Source organism: Lycium ferocissimum, chromosome 2 (assembly GCF_029784015.1).
Source record: "Lycium ferocissimum isolate CSIRO_LF1 chromosome 2, AGI_CSIRO_Lferr_CH_V1, whole genome shotgun sequence".
Classification (NCBI taxonomy): Eukaryota; Viridiplantae; Streptophyta; class Magnoliopsida; order Solanales; family Solanaceae; genus Lycium; species Lycium ferocissimum.
This window is the reverse complement of record NC_081343.1, coordinates 34,577,518-34,601,165: the sequence shown is the minus strand read 5'-3', so window position 1 is coordinate 34,601,165 and position 23,648 is coordinate 34,577,518. Positions and strand designations below refer to the sequence as shown.

The 23,648-nt window shown below is 33.8% G+C and overlaps 2 protein-coding genes across 2 annotated transcripts; one reads left to right on the top strand and one right to left on the bottom strand.

Annotated features, from left to right (window-relative positions):
• The first annotated feature begins 6,041 nt into the window (after positions 1–6,041).
• LOC132047993 (zinc-finger homeodomain protein 2-like) lies at positions 6,042–7,280 on the top strand. The gene has a single exon (XM_059438944.1). It carries the CDS (start codon positions 6,368–6,370, stop codon positions 7,160–7,162), a length of 795 nt encoding a protein of 264 aa, XP_059294927.1. The 5' UTR covers positions 6,042–6,367; the 3' UTR covers positions 7,163–7,280.
• A 7,964-nt stretch (positions 7,281–15,244) lies between these two features.
• LOC132035291 (uncharacterized) lies at positions 15,245–23,219 on the bottom strand. Its single transcript, XM_059425569.1, has 8 exons — positions 22,744–23,219; positions 22,100–22,195; positions 21,400–21,510; positions 20,281–20,590; positions 19,704–19,794; positions 16,732–17,065; positions 16,219–16,367; positions 15,245–16,047 (listed from the first exon to the last, which is right to left on the bottom strand). Exons 1-8 carry the CDS (start codon positions 23,005–23,007, stop codon positions 15,513–15,515), a joined length of 1,890 nt encoding a protein of 629 aa, XP_059281552.1. The 5' UTR covers positions 23,008–23,219; the 3' UTR covers positions 15,245–15,512.
• Between the last annotated feature and the right edge of the window lie 429 nt (positions 23,220–23,648).

Below are 23,648 nucleotides of genomic sequence, written 5' to 3'. Positions count from 1 at the left end.
CACATTGTATGTGAGGACGATAAAATTTCGTGATTACCGCTTATATAGTATACTAGTGTCATTTGGGCCCAAATCGATCTTATAAAATTTAATTTGTAGATATTTTGTAAAAAAAATCTGCTATTTTTTCTTTGTTAAATTTGATACGTTCAATAAACTTCTATCTGAAAGTTAAGGGAAAACATTTTTTTAGTTTATATATAAGATTTAAAAATAATAATCAAACATTGATTTCTAATTGCTATTTTACTTAGATATTTTTAGACTAAAATCTCCAATGATCCAAATTCAGCTTTCATATGTTAAATTAATTTCATTTGTTTTTTGAATTAAAGTTACTTATTTTTTACCAAAAAATATTACAATATTCAATTAATGTCAAAAATATTTACTGCGAAAAAATATTGTTGTATGATGAACTTAATAAAGTTAACTTATAAATAAATATAAATAATAAAAATCCTTGATATTACAAGATATTTTTGTTGATGTTTTCTCAAATTAAACACACGAAAAAAATATTGAAAAGTCCATAAAATTAAATTGTTCTTACTTTAAGCTTTCATTTTCCTTCCAAAAATGCATGTTAAAAAATAACATCTTTTTCTTTTTCTTAATTTAATAAATAATTTTATGAAATTCACATTGTAATAACTTTTTCATGTTGAATTTAATTATTTTGTCTTTTATTATACGGTATTTTGCAAAATATTTTAATATTAAAAAGGTAAAAATAATACTCCACTTTTTGCAATTATTTAGTATTATTACTGTTTGGTTTCTTTAACTACAATGTTTTTATAACTAAAATATTTTATAGTCTTTTAATATAGTAATTTATTAGATAAGTTTTATGTTAAAAGCGTGCGCAAGTAAAATTTGATTAATTAATTAACTTCGGACTATAATTTACAATTTTGATTCATTTTTAAGTATATTTAACAATGATAGTCTATTTGTATTTATTCTTTTGATATAAAACCTAATCTTACCTTAAGTGAAATCTTTGTTGATTACTTATTTTTGCCAGCATGTACGACACAATTACAGGAGAAAATAAAAAACTTTATCTAGAATCGGACGAATAAATTTTTTAAATAGCAAATGATAATTGGTAATTAACATCGACAAATAATAAATAGAATTATAAAAAAAATATTTTAATTCAATAATTAAGCCTATATTATAAAATTTGATTGACGTGATAATTATATTCTTTAAGTGTCTATAATAAATTCTTAAGGAAAGATATAATTATAAACAAATTTAATATACTTCATAAAAGACTCAAATATGTATAAGCATATTTTGTGGAACCACTAATCTTTTCCATGAAATCATCTTTAGTGGCATAAAAAAAGCCCTTAAAGTTCTCAAAATTTACCAAAATTTGTAAGAGTTCACAAAGTAATAAAAAATTTAATTAGGGGTAAAAAGAGAAAAAAATTCATGTGAGAACTACAAAAAATTGATATTCTCCCTTAGATATAGTAAAATATAAAGTAAAGTAATATGTTCTACCCTTCTATTTCGTCGTGATACTGATTAAGCAACTAGTTGCACGGCAGACGTATTTCAATTTATATGTTAATAAATTACACCCTTGTAATATGACATAGTTCAAATATATTTTATGTATTTTAAAATAAACGCTTGCCCTCCTTATACTGTGAAAATTTTATACTTACACCTCCATATAATTTTATTGTTCAATCCTAAGCCCGTAGGGTGCTAGAGTCCCACATAGATTATGATATAGGAACTTATCTCTTTATATAAATTAGGGCAATTATCACTTCATAAATTAGCTTTTTCTCTTTATAGAAATCTAATTCGAATTTGCAGGCATATCAAATACGGAGTACCAATAAATCTGAAGTGTGCTGCAGATGTGTAAGTAATTAACTAATCAAACAAAAAGTGCAGCAAGAATTTGATTTTCGACCTCCACATTAACCAATTAGAGGCTCCCACATCATCATGTCGAGTTGTCTTAGATTTTTTGACAGGCACAGACCCATTTTCGACCTGTCCCACTTTGACTAAATTAAAAAAAGAATAAGAAAAATAGAGAGAGAGAGAGAGACAAAGCAGAAAATATATTGGGAGTATTTAAGTTCGAATTATTGATGACATGGTTAGGGTTTTACCACGTATATTGATGCAAAGCTAGTTGTACTAATTTAATTAATCATGATAATGAGCCTTATCTTAGTTTAATCATTAAACCCTAATCCGATATTATTTAATTAATAAACCACTAACCCCTTGGAACTTGTTCCCACAACCAACAAAAAAGAGTTATATGATCAATTAAACAAATTATTTCCTTCTTTCCCTTTTCCCGTTTTCTAATTAACGACCTCGATTTCAATGATTAATACCAGATGGCGTAAAGATTATCATACCAATTTTGGGTGCTTCGTTGTCATTCAGTCACTATTAGCTTAAACTCGATTATACTACTATATCCTCCCTCCGCATTATTGGTTGGGGTTTTGCCTTTCACACCATCCTTAAAAATTACTTACTCCAAAAAACAAAACAAAAAACAAAAAAATTACACTTAATTAAATTACATCTTTTTAAGTTGACAAATATAACACTACCCAAACAACAAATAGTGAAACATCCGTTGGGATTCAACATGCTCCAATGTGATCAAATGCCGTCGAAGATATTTAATGTAGTCATAGGATTTATAACTGAGAAATACTTCTTCGGCATATGTAAACAAAAATTAATTTGAAAAAAAGAAGAAGATAAAACTAATATATTTTTGATTATGTAAAACACCTTATTATGGACTAAAATAAAAATGTAAAAACACCAAACAATATGAACCGGAGAGAATATTATCTATATTTGTCAAGCTAGGTAGTTTACTCAAAATTAGTTCTTAGACGTTGTTTTCTAGAATTATGTTACACATGCTGTTATCGTGAAATGTTGTCATAAAAAATACTTATGTAATATAGCATAGTATAAAAAATCAATTAAAAAAAGTGTAGCCGTAATGATGAAATGTTATTATAGAAGATCACTATTGTAGAGGTGTTTAATTGTGTATGACTATATCCTTGCAATCAGTTGGCTGGGGAGCTAAGTACTGTGTTGAAAGGGTTCAATTGAATCCCTTTGACAATTAAAAGCAAATCTCTCCGTATATATGTGAATTGTTGGATCTGTTTGACACTATGATATATAACTAAGTGTATTTATGCTCAGGTAAATTTGTATTTTTCGAATTTTCTTGTTAAATCTTTTAGCTCTGTCGTTGCTTGCAATCGAAAAAGGGAGTACGTATTTTGCTTTATTACTCTCATCTCATATTGACAAATTCACATGAACAAAGTTAAACTTCAACCAAAACCAGATCATTTCCAAAATAGTTTCACATATTTGCAACCACTGCTTTTAGCCTCCTCTCTGAGATTATTTTTTCTGATAGACAAGCGTTTAAGTAAAGAAAAAAGAGGCAATCTGACACATACACTATTTTCTCACTTTAATTCCCCTCAAAGTACCAAAAAGTATCCAATCCTTTCCTATTTCCGAGCTTTATCTAAAGTGAATGAATTGACAATAATCCAGTACTAAGGCTCAACCATTGTCTTGAGTCCTTGTTACCGCTTTAAGCCTTACTGATACAATTGCATCTTATTTTTTGATTCTTGAAACTTAAGCCTTATATATAATTGCATCTTACTTTGTTGAATCTTGAAACTTAAGCCAAAATTTTGCTAAGAAATAGTACTAAAGATTTCTCCAACTAACTTGTAACATAAGCGTCTCTGGTACCATGTGCGACCAAAGATGCCGTTTGGATATGCAATTTCAAATCATAATTTCGAGTCTTAATTTGATTTCAAATACGTACTATTTATTTTATCATATTTTGTATAAATCTTCAACTTTCTTGAAATTTTGATTTCAAATCTCAAATTCACCTCAAAAGTAGAAATTCAACTCCAAGAAAATTCTGAAATTTATGATTCAATTTTTTTAAAATTTAAAACTTACCCATGATTTTAGATTTTGCAAAAAAAAGACACATCTTTATTACAAAAGTAATTACCCAACTCCTACTTTGCCGATCCATTTCCCCCTTCCATAAAACACACTCAAATATTAGTTGGTGCTCTTGCGAGGAATCCTTGTTAATTAATTGTTAATTTAGGTATAGGTGTCTTTGCTTGGTAAAATTATATAAGAATTGGAGAAAGTTCTGATAGTTTATACAAATTATTGAAAAAGTACAATTTGATGCTAATGTTTGTTTGCAAATTTTATGATCAAACACAATTTCAACTTTAAATCATGCTTCACTCAAATCTGTAATTTCATAGTTCATGTTCAAACTCCTAAGCATTGTTATATTATTCCGCATTTGATTGGATGAAGAAAAGAGGCTATTGTTTTCTACTACACCCTCATTACTATTTACTTATCGTATCAGTTTTTTGCACATTCTTTAAAATTTCTAAAATGACAAGTATTTTAGGATAATTAATTTTGACAAACATGACAAATAAACAAGAACGGAGAAATGAGTCAGGCCAAGGTTCGTTTCTTGATATAGTATTAAAGCGACACTCATCTTTTCTTACTTAACCACCATATGCTGTATTATTCAGACTTAAGTTGTCCAAACCTAATCACGTGAGAGGCGTTAGATTGTCTCATAGTATTTGGTAGTATATTGGCGTTAGATTGTCTCATATTTGGTAGTTTATTGTTTTCTCCATATATGATTTTAAATCTTCCTCATACCAAATTTTGAACTATTTTTATGTTGAGTTAAACATGAAATAGTGAAAGAAAGCAAAGGCAATAATGACATTTGATGGAGTACCAGGAGTGTGCAGATTGCAGAAGAGAACTAACATGACCTTGTCGGTTGTTTAATAAAGTTAAGTCTCACTATGTCATCACTTACAACACCCTCTGATGCTTTTCTATAACTAAACGTAATACACGCAACACCATCTTATTGTGCTTCCTTTTCATGGGTTGGATGGCTCTACGGAGACAAAAGAAACTTCTTTTATTGTCTTAAAAACACCCCATTCAAATTGTTTATTCTCCAAATGGAAAATAGTACCCCCTGTACCAATTTATATGAGGCTTTCGGAATACGAGGGTCAAAATAAATTCTTTGATTCAATTTTAAACATGGATTCTTCGAATATTTTATAATAAAAGTTATATATTTGAAAACTACATAAAAATTATTACAAGTCTGTATAATTAGTAATTTACAATGTATAGAACGAATTGGAGAACTATAGTAAAACTCTCGTATAAATTTGAGATGAGATAGTGCTACTAATGTACCTCCTAGTTCATTTTGCAAGCCCCTTACAGATCCACCTAAGATCAATTTCCGATGTTTGCAGTTACATCACAGTCTAATTTTTACCTTCTTCTCGATTTGTTGAGATTAGTCTCTTAATAACAATCCCTCCGTCTTATTTCAACTATCACTTAGCTCAAAAAAATTATTTCAAAACGATTATTACTTTAGTAACTCAAGATTAAAGTTGGCAATCGTTTCCAACTATACCTTTAACATTTAAAAAGTACTCCGTCCATCCCATTTTAATTGTCGTGTTAGCTCTTTTCACACCTATAAAAAAATAATTACAAGATATAGTATTGTAAGTTAACCCTATTTCTTAGATACTTTTTGAGATTAAACATTATTAAGAAGAATTGTTTTTCTAGTTTAAGAGTATAGTTGAAAACACTTGCCGATTTTAGACTTTAGAAACTTGAATTCCTAAAGTGATAATTATGTTGGGACATCTATTTGAGCTAAAACGACAATTAAAATGTGACGAGCAACTAGTAGTTCTTTTTAATACTACTCAATTCTCAAAAAGTATCAATATATATATATATATATATATATATATATATATATATATATATATATATATATATATATATAGAATAACTTAGAATACTATACCTTTAATTTGTATTTCTTGATTTCTTAATGAGCGTGAAAAGAAAAAAAACAGTTAAAATGGGACAGAAAGCTAAGAGTCCTAGCTACACAGTCGTTTGGTTATTTATTTGTCCACATCTGAGTTTCTTTGCTAGAAGGGTTCAAATTAGGTACACGCGTTTTGTGGGTTTAGCACTAATAGGTAAAAGAAGTGATAAGTCTTAGTCACTTCACTTGATTGATTAGCCCTCAAATACTTCTCTTATATAGAAGAGATCACTATGTCATTAGCCCAAAAACAAAGTTAAGAGAGAATATTTTCCACGGTAAGGATCTGGTTAACTTGGGACAAAGATTAATTGGAGGGTGAGTTTCAAGATCAAAGGGTCATTTCAGATAATCTAAGACTTTTTTATGGAAGACAGAGACCAAGAAAAGGATATGGGCATGCCTAATTCTATGAGCAATATTAATCCTTCTCAACATGAATCATCATCTTCCCATCAAGAGCAAAGACAACTAAATTCACATCAACAAGTAGAAAAAGATCCAAACTCCGATCCAGATCCACTTAATGTAGCTGCAGCCAAGACAGTGCAACTACGACAGCCACAATCGACAACCTCAATCCGATACCGAGAATGTCTCAAGAATCATGCGGTAAATATGGGAGGACATGTCCTCGATGGATGTGGAGAATTCATGCCAACTGGAAAAGAAGGAACTCCACAAGCCTTAAAATGTGCTGCTTGTGATTGTCACCGAAATTTTCACCGAAAAGAAACCAAGGCTGAGACACAGATAGCTCGTACTATTGGCCCATACTCTACATTTCCCACAATGCAGATTAATAAGTACTTTCACGGTCCCGTGCCAGCTGTAATGATGAATTTCAGAGCGAATAAATATATCGGATCTTCAGCTGATGAATCATCAAGTGAAGATCTTGTCAACTTGTTCGACCGAGGAGGACAAGTGGTAATGCAACCTTCTAATTTTTCGATATCGAAGAAGAGGTTTCGGACAAAGTTTAGTCAGGAACAGAAAGAGAAAATGCATGAATTTGCTGAGAAATTGGGATGGAGGATCCAGAAAGAAGATGAACAACAACTGCAGCAATTCTGTAATGAAGTGGGTGTAAAGAGACAAGTTTTCAAAGTATGGATGCACAACAGTAAACAAGCAAACAAGAAGAAGTCACAAGCGTAAGGCTTCAATTAATTATTAGCTGCTTATAACCTTGTTTAATACATCATACTGTTTGATTCTTTAATTAGGACAATATATTACTACTTTATTTGTGCATAAATCAAAGAGACTAGATGAATGAAGGATTTCGCCAAGAACATATTCATTTTATGTTTTAGCTGTCAATTTATACAACTTCCAGCAGCCTATGTTATTTTTCATTAAAAACCAAAGATATTAGACAAACAACATGCATTAATTTGTCATTTAGGTTTCACCAGCTGGTTTACAAGATGAAAGGTGGGGTTGCTCAACCAGTGAGTTGACAATTGCCTTATCAAAATGGGATCGAAATGTGCCACACTGCCTTTATAGCAGAGAATTTGTGATTTAGAGAAGATATATTGTAGTAACAACACCTTAAAATTAAGGAGTTTCTCATTCTTCCGAGGAGAGTATGATCATGATAAAACCAAAATTGTAAGACAGAACTAAGAATGGTCAAAGCTGTGTAGAACCCGTTTGACCATAAGAATTATTCACTTTTTCCGATTTTTTTTCACGTTATTTAAAAAACAGTGTTTGGTCATGAAAATTCCAATTGGAAAACACACAAAATCATATTTTCACTTTGGACCATTGCATTTATTTTCTTTTCAAATTTTACCCTAAATATTTTATTTTTATAAAAATGGCCCCATTTATATTAGCAACCAAATTGTTGCATGCTCTACTACCTATTACCCAATATTCTAAACTTCGTAGAAAAAATTTGAAGCTCTTTGGGAGTTGATCAGTTTGAAAAAAATAATAAGCATTACAATTAACGAATGTAAATTTTTTTAAATTACATAAAATAAGAATGATTAGAGTTAACAAATGTGATTTGGATAGATGAAAAAAAAAATGGAAAATTTGGAAAAATTAGTCGAGTTGGGTGGTTTTGCTAGTTTTTAGAAATAGGGCAATATAAATCATATTTCACTTTTTTTTTTAAAAGACATTAAAACAACCAAATACTATTTGTAAATTCCATCTTCAACTCCAACTTCAAAAATTCCAAACAAAGTGAAATAATATTTGGCTTCTATGGCCAAACGCCTACTAAGTCACCCTCCTTATTTACCTTATTGTTATTATCAAAGCCGGCGCTCACTTACCTTCCACACCCAAATCTGTCCAACAAGTAAATAAGAACATTAGATTCCCTTACCTCCTATACACTCACGGAGAACTAATTCAATTGTTGATAGATAGAAGGGAGAATGCCGCTTTAGAAAAGATGTGCTCTACTAGTCTCTCTCTCTCTCTCTCTCTCTCTCTTAATTCCTTCGCAGGCCAGTTCCAATTCCCTCTTAGAAATAGCAGTCGCAAGCCTTTTATAAGGCAGGCTACGATGGGTCCCATGATTCTGAAACCAAGAAAACTGCTTCCAAATAAATCAGTCCACCTGAAACCTCTTCCTCCAGCGCCCTCACCTAATCCTTTGCCTCAAAATTCCCATCCGATTTTGAAACCTGATTAGTTCTCGAAAAAAAGAAAGTATATAGAACCAAAGCATGTACATGTGACAAATATGGCTGATACTATTGACAGATGTGCACCTAGAGATGGAGCTAGGTGAAGGCAAGGGGTTCAATTCATTCCCCTTTGCCAAAAAAATACTTTAATTTGTAAAGAGGACAAAAGTTAACTTTTTTGGTTATATATAAATTGTTGAATTCTTCACATATAAGGAAGAATTCTAATGCAGTGGTAAAGGATGCTAAAAAATTGCTTGAAACACAGGTTCAATTCTAAGGCTTAGCTCCACTTAGTGAGTTCCTTGTCTTCCGCAGTTTAAGTGGAGGGTTCATACTTTATTAATGGTGCAGCATCCATTTTTCCCCACCTCTATGTGATAAAAATGAATTCTAAATTTTTTATCTCAAGTGTGACTTTTTAATGTTTTATGCATCTTCTTGTATAAATAAATGATTCCACAGCTACATACACCCCCTGCAAACTTTGATTTTGTCCCGATCTTCCAATGAACAAAATTGAACCGACCTTTTTTCTTGAGTCTACAAGGAATTGTGCGGATCCTGCCGGGTTAAGTCCAGACCTGTTATTAATTCTTTTCCACAGCTTGTAAAGTGGTAAATTTTATTTTCTTTATAAAATTGGGTATCGAAAATATTTACCAGAATATACACTGCTTTTTGTCTCTCTTTCTCCTTCTCTCCCCTCATTTTATATCAATTGTTCATGTGAAAATACTCCTTGGATAATTACAACAAGGCAAGGCAAATACTGAATCCATGAGACCTTGATTGTTTTGATGCTCATGAACATCAAACTGCAAGTTTGGCTACCGAGAAATATAACCCTAATACCGTGACATCCTCCATCTGATATTATATCGGACCAATAGGGTAAAATAAGGAATATCTTTTTTGTGAAACTCTTAGTGTAGTACTGAAAATGCAATCTAGTAGTACTTTTTTTTCAATCCCCTTGTTGGATAAATAAGAAGTTTAAAGTTAAATAATTTTCAAATATAGACAAATGTCATTCTTTTCGGAGCAAAATAAAAGAATGTCACATAAAAATATAAAATAAAGAGTACAAAATAGCTCTAAAATAAAACTAATTAAGGTAAACCACTAGCTAGGTCCAGATTTAAAATTCCCGTTCTATCTGGATTTCCAGATTGAATGGGTTATCAAGTAGCCATTATTACGGCCAATAACTTGTAATTTCACTCCCAATAGCAAGACAAGGGCGAACAAGACTGTTGGGAATGTTCATAAACAAAGTGGAATCATTGGTGAAAGGGAAAGAACAAAAGAAAAAGGAAAAAGGCATCTTTTAGGAGTGGATAGCAGATAAGTGCTCGCTCTCCCAATTTATGTAATACTTTTTGTTTTCCGAGACTCAAATTGTATAAACTTTGACTAATTTTTTAAGATGTATTTTTTCACCAAATTGATATGAAAAAAGTTGTAACTTGTAGTACTTTTTATGTAGTTTTTAATTATATAAATTTTAATATTAAAATATTGAGTTAATCTAAATTTATAATTTAGGCAAAAGTTTTTAGTCAAATTGATCAAAAGAAAAATATCACATAAATTGGAATATGAAAGATTATTTTTATTGGATTACCAACTCAATGTTTTTTTCTATAGAAATTTTAGGATATTTACCTTATAAGTAACATCATCGTGTAAATATGTTATTCTATCGTCGGGCATAGAACTTAAAATCTCACACTTTCGTATTGACCATCAACATAGATTTTGACCTGAACGACGTCAGGAGCTGCAAAAAGCAAGTCTTTAGCGCACCATGCGTGACTATGAATTAACAGGATACAAATGATGGTACTATTTGAAGAATCTAAGCTTAGATCTTAGTATCATTTAGCACTTTAGACGTACAATGATGCACGCCTTTTCAATTCAAAAGCAATGATCATTTGTCGCACAATCTTATGTTCACACCGGAGATTATAACCCTTCATTAGTTTCCAACAGTACCTGTTTAAAATTAAGTGGTAATTTTAAAAAACAGAAAAGGGCCAAATATACCCTTGAACTATTGAAAAAGGGCTAAATATAGCTCTCGTTATACTTTGGGGCCAAATATACTCCTACCGTTATACTTTAAGCATAAATATACCTTTTATTTTAACGGAGAACACGTGTCATCATATTATTGGCCTATTTTAATTATTTTCAAATTAATTAAAAATTGAGGGAAGCTCCATCAATGATGCCGCCATCGCCGGCGCTAGTCAAAAACATATACATCACAAGCACGCCACCCTCCTCTGCCGCCACCTCAAGAAAAAAAACTCAATATTGTTCAAGAAGTGAAAAAAGGACTGATCCTTCTAGTGCTGCTGTTCAGTTATGGTAAGGGACCTTACTAGAACGAACTAAATGGAATATGACAAAAACAGAGAGCACTGTGAAGAGCAATTGGGAATTCTACCGAACATTCCTTGTGGAATATAACCCCCACAGGTAAGGCTGGATAAAGAAATCCACTAACTAACTGTAAGTAAAAACCCGTGACCGGAATTCCTATATAATAATTTGAGCTGCTTATAAAACATAGAATAAGAAACTTCCAATTGTGCATTCCATTTGTCAATCAATGCATTCCTTCTTGAACAAAATTGAGTTTTTTTCTTGACATGGCGGAAGGTGGCGGCGGAGGAGGGAGGCGTGGTGGTGGTGAATATGTTTTTGACTAGCGCCGGCGACGGCGACGGCGACTGCGAAAGGTGGCGACGGCAGCGTCATTGATGGAGCTTGCCTCAATTTTTAATTAATTTGAAAATAGTAAAAATAGGTCAATAATATGACGACACATGTCCTACGTTAGAATGAAGGGTATATTTATGCCCAAAGTATAACAGTAGGAGTATATTAGGCCCCAAAGTATAATAAGGGGTATATTTAGTCCTTTTTCAATAGTTCAGGGGTATATTTGGCGCTTTTCCGTTTAAAAAATTAGCATGTAGTAACAATTTGAACATTTCATGTAGTAACAATATTTTTTCACCCATTTTTCCTTTCTTCATTCTTACATGTAAGGAGCCATTTGGACATGATTTGAGATCATGAGATAAAATCATATTTAGACATGCAATTTGGATTTCTTAAGTTGTATTTTTCCTTATAGGCATAAAAACCCCACAAGTTGTGAAAACTATCAAAACTTTCTCAATTCTTATACAATCTTACCAAACGAGCAAATCATAGTTCATAAGAAAATTAATACGCTACTAGAAGGCCTTTCTAAAAAATACAGCATTAATTGATCAAACTTTTGTTCAATAAAAAGGAAAAAATTAACATAAATAGTATTGTAACTACTCTTTAATATAATCCTCCTACATGGTCGACATAAATAAAGGTTGGTAAATGATTGGTGGGAGTAATTGTTAAAAACATCTACCAACTTATGGGTCTTTTTTCACAAAATATAAACTTGTGGGTCAAGTTTTATATTGAAAAAATTTGAAATCATGATTTGAATGAATTCAGGAAGACGTGGACTTTTTATTAATCATAATGAAACTTCTAGAAGGACTATCAAGCCATTGAGGATTATTTGTAACTGTAACTATCAAGCCATTGAGGACTATCAAGTATGTGTGGCTGCACATGAGTATACTCTTCCGTATGCCTTCAAGAAGGAAGGCGGCTTTTCCCCCAAAATTCCAGTAATAAATTTAATTACTTTAATATGAACAAAATAGTCATATAATTTTACTATTACATAATGGGTAAATGTCACTAAATATATCAATTGTTTTTAAGAGGCTGTTACCAAACAGTGTTAAATTGGTCAAGGACTTTCGCCTAGAAGATCTAAGAGACAACCTTATAGAATAAAACAAAAGAAATACGAAATGCAGTAACGATTCTTGTAAATTGTGGAGGGACGGGGCAGGCTATACAAATTCAAAGCCCATAAGCTTCAAATCATGATGCAATCCTCTTTCGATTTGTCAATACACTCGTTAAATTGTTGCAATAAAAGTGCATGAGGAATACTGGTACTTCACATGTACTTACTGGAAAAGCTGCCCAAGAATCACATTTGTTCTCTGACTGTGCTTAGCTGCTGGGCCTACCTTGATTTTCATCTGTCTCCGTTGATCAAATGAGCTCTCTCCATAATAGTCTTATCCTTGCAAAGAACGACTAAGCATAAGAGAGTTCTCCCCATTCCAGCATGCGTTATTACTGTGAAGAAAGAAGAAGCAGCAGCAGCAAGCAACATGGAGGTAACTTGGAAGATGCATGAAACTAGTTATTCTGTAACTGTGCCACGTACTATATACAAGTGGCTGGCGCAGTTTTTGTATTCCGTGCTCAACTGAATCCAGTGGCGGAGTCACCTTGTGCTAAGGGGTGTCATTGTTCAGCTAGGTCAAAATTTTATTTTATGTATATATACTAAATTTATGTTAACTCCCCTTATTTTTTTACGATTGTCTACGTTTTTATATTTTGACACCCTCAATAAAATTCCTGCGTCTACGTTTTTATATTTTGACACCCTCAATAAAATTCCTGCTTCGCCACTGACTGAATTCAGAATTCTCGGATACAAAATTTAAATATATATGTGACGAAGTTGCAGTTGAATATGCGGATATTGCACTCTCGGCTGTGGCCCGTAGAGTACTGATTAATCCCACTTTCAATTTACTTGTAAAGTTGTATTTATTTTTTCTTCTAATCTTTGTTTGATTCCTTCAAGCTACATTTTGGAACAAGAATTAGGCATTTGTTAAATTCGACATTTAGAGATCAGAGCTGTACTCTTAGAAAAATCATGCGTAATAACGCAAGACGTTTAAAAATACTGCTACACCGAGATAATAGTCAAAATACCCCCCAACGTTTGACCAAAATGCCAACTACACACCGAATCTTTGCGGGGGTCCTATTACCCCCCTGAAAAAAAAATTTCAGTAGCAAAATGGCCCTTTTTTCGATGTAAGTGAGCGTGAATACACCGCCCGATGGCGCGTGACGCCTTTAAAAATCAAGCATCCGACTGTTTTGACGCCAACTAAGCTCGCCACATATGATGCCAAGTAGATAAAATTTGAACTCCCTCCATTTTTAGGCTACTTCATCTTCATCTTCATCTTCACCCTATTTAATATCCATCCCCATTTTTGTTGTCAAAATAATATCCATTATAAACGAAAATCTCAACCGAAGAAAATCCACATATGATTCCGAACAACTTGTTAAAGAACAACTTTCCACCATAAACGAAAATCAAGAAAAAAAAATGAAAAATCAAGAAAGAAAAAGGAAAAATCGGAAAAAAATAAGGATGAAAAATCTAATCTTGTTAAAGAAAATCGATTGGAAGGTGCTTGTTTGGAGTTGCTACTTGTTGCTTGGTTGGAGTTATTTAAGCACTAATTCTTTGAGTTGATTTGGGGAGAAAATTAAACTCCATTGCTAAGAATTTGGAGAAAGCTATGAAGAACACCAAATGGGTTTCTAAATTCTTGATTGTTTAATCAAATTAATGGATGAACTTTGTTCTATTTGGTGTTAGGAAGCTTCCTTTCACATTTGGGTTTGTTTGGATTAGATTTGAGCAAGTTGGTGTGATTTTTTTTTTCAACTCCTAGTGAAGATGATGATGATGATGATGATAATGTTGATGAAGATGAAGGAGAATTGGGTATGGGTTTTCGATCCTTAATAAAAATGGAGTATGGAAAATTGAGAGATTTTTTTTTTTTTTTGAAGAAGAGTAGATGGATGGAGGAAGGGGGAAATTAATAAAAAATGGGGCAAAATTAAACACGTGGCACGTGGGCGCGGCGCGTGCGGACAACCGCCATTTAATATTTGGGGGTTAATGCAGATTGATCGCCACATCGCCAAAAAAGGCCATTTTGCTATCAAAAAATTTGTCCAGGGGGGTAATAGGACTCCCAGGTTGATGTGTAGTTTTTTTAAACGTTGGGGGGTATTTTGACTATTATCTCACTTATTTTTGTTATTTACTGTGATTTTGTCCAGAGAAAATTTTGAAAAAAGTAGGAACGGATGCGGACAGAAAAAATTCAGTTAAATCCCTTTCCCTTTGAGGTTATAATATCAACTATCAAATATGGTTATGATATTCTATAGGATTTAAGTTATATAAATAGATTTTGTACAATAAAAAAAAAAGGGTGCACTATTAGTGCAATTTGCCATTGATAGTAATATTTTTCTTCAAATCACCTTGACTGCTTGTTTTGAAGAATTACATGTTATTATCAGTCAATTTAATTTGAGTGTAAGAAATTCATAACCTGACAATGATATATTTACAATATCACATATATAATCACATTTTGCTCATGAACAATATGAGATTATTCACTGATCGAGTATTTTTCGGGACGTTTTACTTTCTAGCATCGATCTATCATTTATTTTTGAAAAACTACAGAGAACTGTAGGTGAACTTTTTTTTTGATTGAACAACGCACCACAAAAACATGGCAAGGGCAGTTCACATCCTCGTAACATTACCCAAAAATTTCCTCACTTTAGTTTCCTTCACGAAAGAGATGCTATATTTTGGCAATGAATTTATTTTGGAGCCTGTGGTGCATAATAAACTCGATACAGTTACAGCCCTAAGGAGCTATGTACCCATCAATTTGTGTGCCATTGAACTACTGAACACGTCCATCCAGCCTCCAATCCCCGCCAGGAGAGTTACACCTAAACTACATAATCTTAACTTTGAAAAAAGAATTTTGCATGCTTGAATACCAGAGATGACAAACAAAATTTCAACAATTCGTGTTGATGGAAAATGACTTGTATCTTTGTGGTGCTAGTTAATTATTCCTCTGGTAGGTTGGCTCAACACCTTCAGCAGCTAGTCTTATTCGTTGGTGATGCTCCGCAACCTTGTAATCTACAATTTCCTTGAACAGTTGTGAATCAAGAACACAATCTGGGCTCCCATATACAGTAGCTTGAACACTTGCCACAAGTTTTGCAATCTCACGGCCAGAGAATCCTTCTGTCTTCTTAGCAGCCTCTCTAATCACATCATCAGACAAATCTTTTACAGTTATCCTTTGTGATGGACTCTTCTTGAAGAGGTGGCCCCATTTATAATTGCTGTCACTGTCACCTTCCCCAACAAGGTACTTGTTCAAATAGAGCTTCAGCAATTTGAAACGCTCGTCCTCTTGAGGGAGAGGGAATTCAATAACTTCATCTATACGGTCAGTGACAGCACTGTCAAGATCTCCTGGCCTGTTGGTAGCCAGGACAAGAACTACGTCTCGCGATTGGTCTCCTGTTCGAAAGAGTAAAGCATTCAAAGCGCTTCGCTGAGCTTCACTCATGTAAGTACTATTTCGCCTGCGATCAAACAAGTGCACTGTCCTATAAATTTGTATTTCTAGTAGTTGGTTCTACATCTAGAAAAATAACTCAAAAACTGCAACATATCATTATCATTAACCAGTTAATAAGTCGCATTCTAATAGGAAGAAGCTGAACTTAAGTTTCTGAACTTAAGTTTAAACTTACTCGCACAAAAATGCATCAGCCTCATCAATGAAAAGTAGTAAGCCTTTCCTTGATTTTTTGGACCAATCGAATATCTCGTGAATTTTGGTGACAGCCTGTGCACCCAGGGGTGCAACATCTCCTCCAGTCATCATGGCATAGTCCAAACCCTGTAATATTCCAACAATTTTTAGCTGCAGATTTGTTTTTGCACCTCAGGGGAGCTGGATTCTTTTCCGTTTTTTTAATTTGCTGGGGAAAAAGGGGAAGGAGTTAATTTTTTGGCTGTAGCTTAGAAAAGTGGGAAGTTAATTTTTTATTGTCATAATCAGTTATTGTCATAATCAGTGCATCATCCTGCTCAATAGATGAAAGGGTATTTAGATCAGGAAATATAAGGACCAATTAACGATGGTTGGTTTAAGAATCCAGTATTAACAGCACCAAAAAAAAAAAAAAACATATTCTTATTTTTTGCAGAATTAACTAGTACTTCCATCAGTTATAGTTAAGGAAAATACGAGAAAAGCGTACCGATTTTCTTGCGATCTCCCTTGCAACCATTGTTTTCCCAGTGCCAGGAGGACCATAAAAGAGCATATTGCGAAATGGTGCCTGGTGAGACTTGGTGTTTGCTGTGGCCTTAGCAAGGTGTTCTATTCTCCTCTGAAGAGAAGGATGCAGAACAATGTTTCCCAGAGGAGATTTACTTTGTTGAGTTGCTGCCAATCCAGCAGCTGTAAGTCCTTTGTTTGCTACTTGAGAAATCATCCCTGACCAAGGAAATCTTGACATGGATGATTCACGAATTAATGATGGTTGTCCAAGAATTCTGTTAATATATCCCCAGGTAACTCTTGCACCTTCCCTGTATGAACAGAAACAAATAAGAACAAATGCCTACAACTACTACTCTAAAGAAAAATAACCAATGGGCCAGCAGATATAATTAAAAAAGGACACAAAACACGAATTGATCAGCAGACAAGACCTACAGCCGATTCCTAGCCCCAATTTGTTAAGCATAAGCAGGACTGGCTTAGTTGTAAGGTGCTTTCAGTGTCTGAATAATGACCAAATCACAAATAATCAAGAAATGAAGACTAACTAAAGTTAGAATCAAGGCCAAATACATTGATAGACCCTCAAACTTGTCACCATTTTCCATTTTGGCACCCTCATCTTTGCAGGGTGCCTATTGAATACTATAGCCCAAACAGTACCAATTAAGCGTGTTTTGCTGACATGTAAAATCACGTGTTTGGCACTTTTTCCTAGCGCGTAAGAGCTAAATTACTCATAACTCTCACCGGAAAAGTGAAATTTTGAACTATATATGTTTTAGCCATTTTTTGAACTTCTTCTTTCTTTCTCCGGCCACCTTTACCTCCTCCACCACTACCTTAGTTTTCTTCCTCAAATATGCCACCACGATGCCACATCTTCCTCCTTCTCCATCAAATTCGACCACACGTAGAAGCTCCGAAAGTCCCTCCAACAACCTTCTTCATTCCCCAAACCATCACAATAAACTTAGCCACACCACAAATGATTCATGTCTCTTGCTCTGGATGCTAACATTATGTTCATCAAAACAAACAATTTGCTCACCTTATTCTGCAGAAATTTCAGCAAGTCAGAATCACAAGTCTCTCCCTCACGATCACACCCAAGACCTCCTTCTTGAGCTTCAACCAAAATCCACATCCTACAACACCTTCCCCAATGCAATACCATACAAAATTCACAACAGAATACACCTGACACTAAAACCCCACCCATAAGCACGACCTCAAGAATGTTTTTCTGAGCATTTAAAGAATTATAGTACAAAATTGTACTTCTTTAATTAACATTCTTGAAGTTTGGCTTCTTCGTTCATTTATCCGGATGTAAGCAGATACCAAAAGAACAAGAAAACCCATTTCAAAATTCTGGTCTTTTTAAGATTCTAGTATTCATAATGGATGTTTTTAAGATTCTAGCACAAACTCATTTCGTAACTAACTTGAAATATTTTATGTTTTCCTTAAGAATGTTTTGAAAGAGAAAACGAAAGGGAATAAGGAAGAAAGAAGGAAAAGAAAACAAAAGGGAACAGAAGAAAGAGGGAGAAAAAAGAATGGTATTTTTCTTGGGGTAGAGGACTAAGGGGTGGGGGGCTTTCTGACAAAATGAGTCTCATTAGACCTAAAATCCAGCTGCTATCATTCCATTCGTCCATTTGACAGGTCATGGGCGTGTGAACAGCATGCTGGTTGTTCTGGAACCAGTTGTGACTGAATGTTTTAAGGATACAGTTTGGGCAACATAAAGTGTTCAATAGGTACCCCGCAGAGATAAGGCACCAAAATGAAAATTGTGCCAAGTTTAGGGCTATCAATATGTTTGGCCTAGAAATAACATGTGTTGGCTACGAAACTCTCAGATAAACACCAAACAAAGCGACAACAAGGTCTCTGTAAGCAAATTTAAACTTTCATCTAAGAAAACCTATAAGAGAATACTGCTACATTAACATATTGTCCTCGAGTCAAAATCCATTTATTTGCTTACATGTTTGAGTAAACAGAGGGCAAATAAGAAAATAATCAGACGCTAGTCCGAATTAGCTCAAACAACCTAACCTCTATGGCAGAATTGAGGTCCTAGATTATTGTTCAATTCTTGTAGATGGGTAACAATTGTTGACACTGTCTTCACAAGCTAAATGTCCCAAGAATTGTAGTAAGGTGATAAATAAGGGAAGTATATAAATGTCACATGGTTAATTGAGTAGTCATATATAATTATGTAAAAACTCCAGCTAAGTCAATTTCACAGGGCAAATAATGTGAATGATGCCTTCTTCCTCTTTTTCCATATAAAAAACCAAGCTCTCAATTCATTTCCTTATTTTCATCAATTAATTTCAATACATGAATTTCAAACACATGGAAGTTGATGTTTACTTAGCTTATCCACCACTAACCTTGTTCTAAAATAACAAAGACAAAAAGAAAATACAAACAGCATGAACGAACAAAAGAAAAAAATTCCTGCCGAACTTTTGTTTTAGAGGATCTAAATTACTGATTATTGGATTGAGACATGTTCACCAGAGCGACGTGGATAGTGAGAATTCATGTAGCCGACCTAAACTAGCTTAGGATTGAGGTGTAGTTTTTCTATTGCAATACGGACTTGTGAAAAAATAATCTAGTTTGAACAAACTTTAATTGTTGAAAGCTTCCAGTAATCTTTCCCAGTACCAAAATTCTTTAAGAGAATATGGTAAGAACTGCCCCAGGAAAAATATGCATCAAGAAATAGACGAACATAATTTAGAGGTCACAAGCATCACTCTTTCACAATTTTGAACCATGGTACTACAGCTATTATAGATCTGTGGCTGTCATACATTTATCTTGGATCTAGGCATGTAGTCACACTTTGACAATCCCAATCACTGCCATAAGTTTGACTTTCATGAAAGGGACAAGGAAATGAAAGAGTAGAACATAGACCTGGTGGTATAAACTCCAGCAGCCAATGCAGTGACTCCGCCAACAGTCATTACCAATTTACTCCTATCAGTCAATAGTATCCGGAAGCCCTCTGCAAATTCGATCAAGAAACAGTTATATCAACTCTTGCTCTAATGTGTAAAGTGTGTTATTAAATAAAGATGCATTAATACTAACTAAAGAAAAAGATGCTTTAATACTGTAGAAACAGCAGGATGTTTTAATAGCCTATTCTATGTGGTTCATCATCCAACGCCTTTCTGAAAACCATCACGCATTTTTTCTTTTTACGTATTCTTTTCCTGGTCTAGCATAAAGAACTTTGCTAATGTGATGATACAACTACAAAAATCAAGTGAGAAAAAAATAAGATCCATGAGTAAGCAAGTACTGGAGAACTGAAAGAGCGCCCCCCCCAAAAACAACTTTTTTTTTTTTTTTTTGGTGGGGTTTCTTTTGGATAAGTGAAAAATGATAAGAGTTTCTACCAAAAGAGGCACTGGATATGCCAATTTTAGTTTCATGCACAAGATGTCAGTGACTTTTTTGGACAAATAGAGAAACAACATTATCATACCTTCAACATGACTGAAAGTTGTATTAATGGCAGCAAGCCACTTCTCTCGTTCACCATTTATTTTCTCCATCAGCATCCTCCTTTTATGATCTTCAGTCAGTTTAGCTTCATGTGCCCTACCTTCTGCCTCAGCCATGGCCTTCACTCTTATTGTTTCTCGTTCTATTTCAGCCCTCTCTTTCTCAGTTTGTCTTTGTTGTGCTTGAATTTGCTCTTCTGTTCCTCGTCTTGCTTGTTCTTTTCGTAGTGATGACTCCTCTTGCATTTTAACCAGTTCAGCATTGTGTCTCCTTTGAGCTTCGTGATCTGTCTGAAATCATGATATAAAGAACAGTCAACTATGTCCCAGTGTAAGATCATTTAGCACTCAAGAACAATATACAGATTCTACACTATCTGAAATTAACAAAAATGCAGATCTTGAATGTGCAGTATTCTCAGAAAAAGTAAGGAAGCCCAATACAGTATCCTTTTTATACGAGAATATTCACATATATTAAGTGGAGTACTCGATTCCTCTTCCACTGTCCCATTTCCATCCAACGTTTTAGCTGTCAAACACTGGAATAAGTTGTAGCAAGATTTGTCGAGTTTATTCAAAGAAAAAGATTTGCTCCATCAGCAGACAGCAGTGCTACTGAGTGTTAAAGCATAACCTTTTGAACACTTTATAGTTAGTTTATCTCAGGAATCAACTATTGGGATGGGAGATGGTGCAAGATTCCTCTTTTCTTTTCTTTTCTTTTTTTTTTTTTTTTTTTTTTTTTTTTTAATGATTACTGCTTAACTGGTCTCTATCGACTTTGAAAAACTCTAGTCCTCAGACAGTTACCAATTTCAAAAAAAAAAACTCTAGTCCTCAGATGAACATTGTTTAGCTACACTGATGAAACCCTGTTTCTCTTAGGCCAACTTGTTCTATTCTCTAGCTCTTTATCATTGATAAAGTCTACTTTTTAACTTAAATTACAAATATCAAAATTGTAAGCATAGGTATACACCTTGAGTTCTATGTTACACCTACTAATAAACTATAATTTCTCCCAAGTACTTTGACACTCAAGATGCCATGTGCTAGCTGGATCAATTCAAACTAAGCTAGCAAATCAGTCTACACACCTGCATTCTTTTCCTAGCCAATTCATCTTCGTATCTTAGCATTTGTGCCTTGGCTTGTGATTGCTGTTGGTAAAGATTCCGCTGGTCTTCTCCCCATTTTCGCTGTTTATCCTGCATTTAGATAAGTGCATTTGATAGTGTAAGAGAAACCTGATAATAACTAAGCAAAAAGTTAATGATTTTCAAGCTGAATGTGTTAAGCATGGTAAAACAATGATGATGTGCTTTAAGTACATTTTGGTTTAGGTTTTAGACAAACTGTAGTTGAAATATTCTTTAAGGAAAATTAGTACTACTTTTTTTGGACTAAATTTTGACTCAGATTTGGACTAGGTTGTTACTCAAAGTAAATGGTTGGCTTAGGTATTTTACGAAATGAAATGGTTAGAATACATTGTTTCGAAGAATCAATATGATTTGATTTTGCCAAACTAAGTTTCAGTTAGTTACCTATTCTCGAAAACTAAAATAATTTGGCTTTACAGAAATTGTCCAGTTTTAAACCAAAAAAGGTTGGTTTTTGTTTCAACGATTGCTTTAGTTAAGGATTTTCTTCTTGCTTCTATCAAAGTAAAAACAATATCACTAGTTTGTTCCCTCATCTTCTCTTAATGTTGTTTGCTTTTTGCTATCTACAGAATCCTATGAGAATTACATCTGTCAGTTATTAATTGATCTCCATTTGACATAGTTTACTTACAATATCTGCTTGAGCCTGGATTGCCTCATAATGAACTTTCTCCGCAGCAATATCCGCAAGCCGTGTTTTTTCCTGCTTTCTCATCACATCAAACACCTTTAACAAAAAACCAAAATAAGATTAATTCATCCACCAAAAAGAACTTGAGCTTAAAAAGACAACAAAAAAAGGAAACTTTACAACTTTCCCTATTCAGGAAATTTTCAAAAATATACAGCCCAACATAAAATATTACGCCACGTAGCCCAATATACAATATTATACAACATTATACCTGGGGGAAAGCATCATGCACAATGTATCAACCTTGTATAAAAGTATATAATACTCTATAAAAGTGTTTACACACAAATATGGGCTAAACCGGGTAACAAGCTCAAAATAAGGGCTACATAGCATAAATATTAATACATAATGTATCAACCTTGTATAACAGTGTATAAAAGGTGTTTATACACAAATATTGGCTAAACCGGGCAGCAAACTCAAAATACGGTCTCCGTGGTGTAAATATTATACATAATATATCAACCTTGTATAACAGTGCATAAAAGGCAACAAACCCAATATATGGGCTACATGGCGTAAATATTTTCTCCCAGTAGACACAGAGCGTAATTTTCCCATTTCATTTCAAAATTTACCTGTTTGTGATAGGGAGAGCTATTGATTTCCCTAAGAGCTTTAGCACCTCTTTCTAAAGATTCCGGGTTAAACCCGCCTTTAGAATCTTCATTAGATTCCTTTGTATCTGACTCTGAAGATTCCGTTTGAGGAATCTCCGATGGAGATGAAAAAGGGTTGAACCGAAACGGCGCGTCGGCGTACGCGCGGTTGGGGAGAGTGGAAGATGTAGCAGCAATGGCAGCTGCTATTGCTGCCATTGAAGATAACCTTGAAGCTGCCATTATTATTATTATTATTATTATTACAACATTGACATGAAGCTAAATTTGAGTTCTTCAATGAGTCTGGCACGAGCTTAAACCCTGTGACTATGGCGTGTGTTCGAGAACTAGGGTTTAAGAGGATCGATTTAGTTGACCACTTAGATTTGAGCACGTTGGGGGGATATTAGTGTAATTTTGGTGCCGCCTTCTGTCGAACATTTCTTGGGTAGGGAGTAAACGGGGCGTTTTGGGCCAATTGGTAAATGTTTGAAGGGAAAAAGGACATACGGCCAACAGGGCCAAAGTAATCTTACATTTGATCCACATTTGTGTCTAATAAGAGCTGGCTGGCCGGCCCAAACTAATCCCAAACGCTAGTCGGCCCAGCAGCCTAAACGTCTTTAAAAAAAAAAAAAAAAAATTGTGGCGACTTTGTCACCACTAAGGGTGTATTCCGTATGGAGGAAAATATTTTTCAATTTTTCCATGTTCATTTGGTAAAAAAATTTGAAAAACATTTTCTTTAGGATAATAAATTCCTCAAAAATGGGGAAAATGACTTCCTTAATAAAAGTAGGAAAATAAGTCTATAAGTGCATTCCACCAACCACCCAACCCACCCCCAACCACTCCCACCCCCCAACCACTCCCCCCTCCCG

Coding starts and splice junctions, on each gene's coding strand:
- LOC132035291 (XM_059425569.1), bottom strand. CDS start 23,007: ATGGCAGCTTCAAGGTTATCTTCAATGGCAGCAATAGCAGCTGCCATT. Junction 22,196..22,743: donor GCTCTCCCTATCACAAACAG/GTAAATTTTGAA, acceptor TTTTTGTTAAAG/GTGTTTGATGTGATGAGAAA. Junction 19,795..20,280: donor AACTTTCAGTCATGTTGAAG/GTATGATAATGT, acceptor TCGAATTTGCAG/AGGGCTTCCGGATACTATTG.
- LOC132047993 (XM_059438944.1), top strand. CDS start 6,368: ATGGAAGACAGAGACCAAGAAAAGGATATGGGCATGCCTAATTCTATG.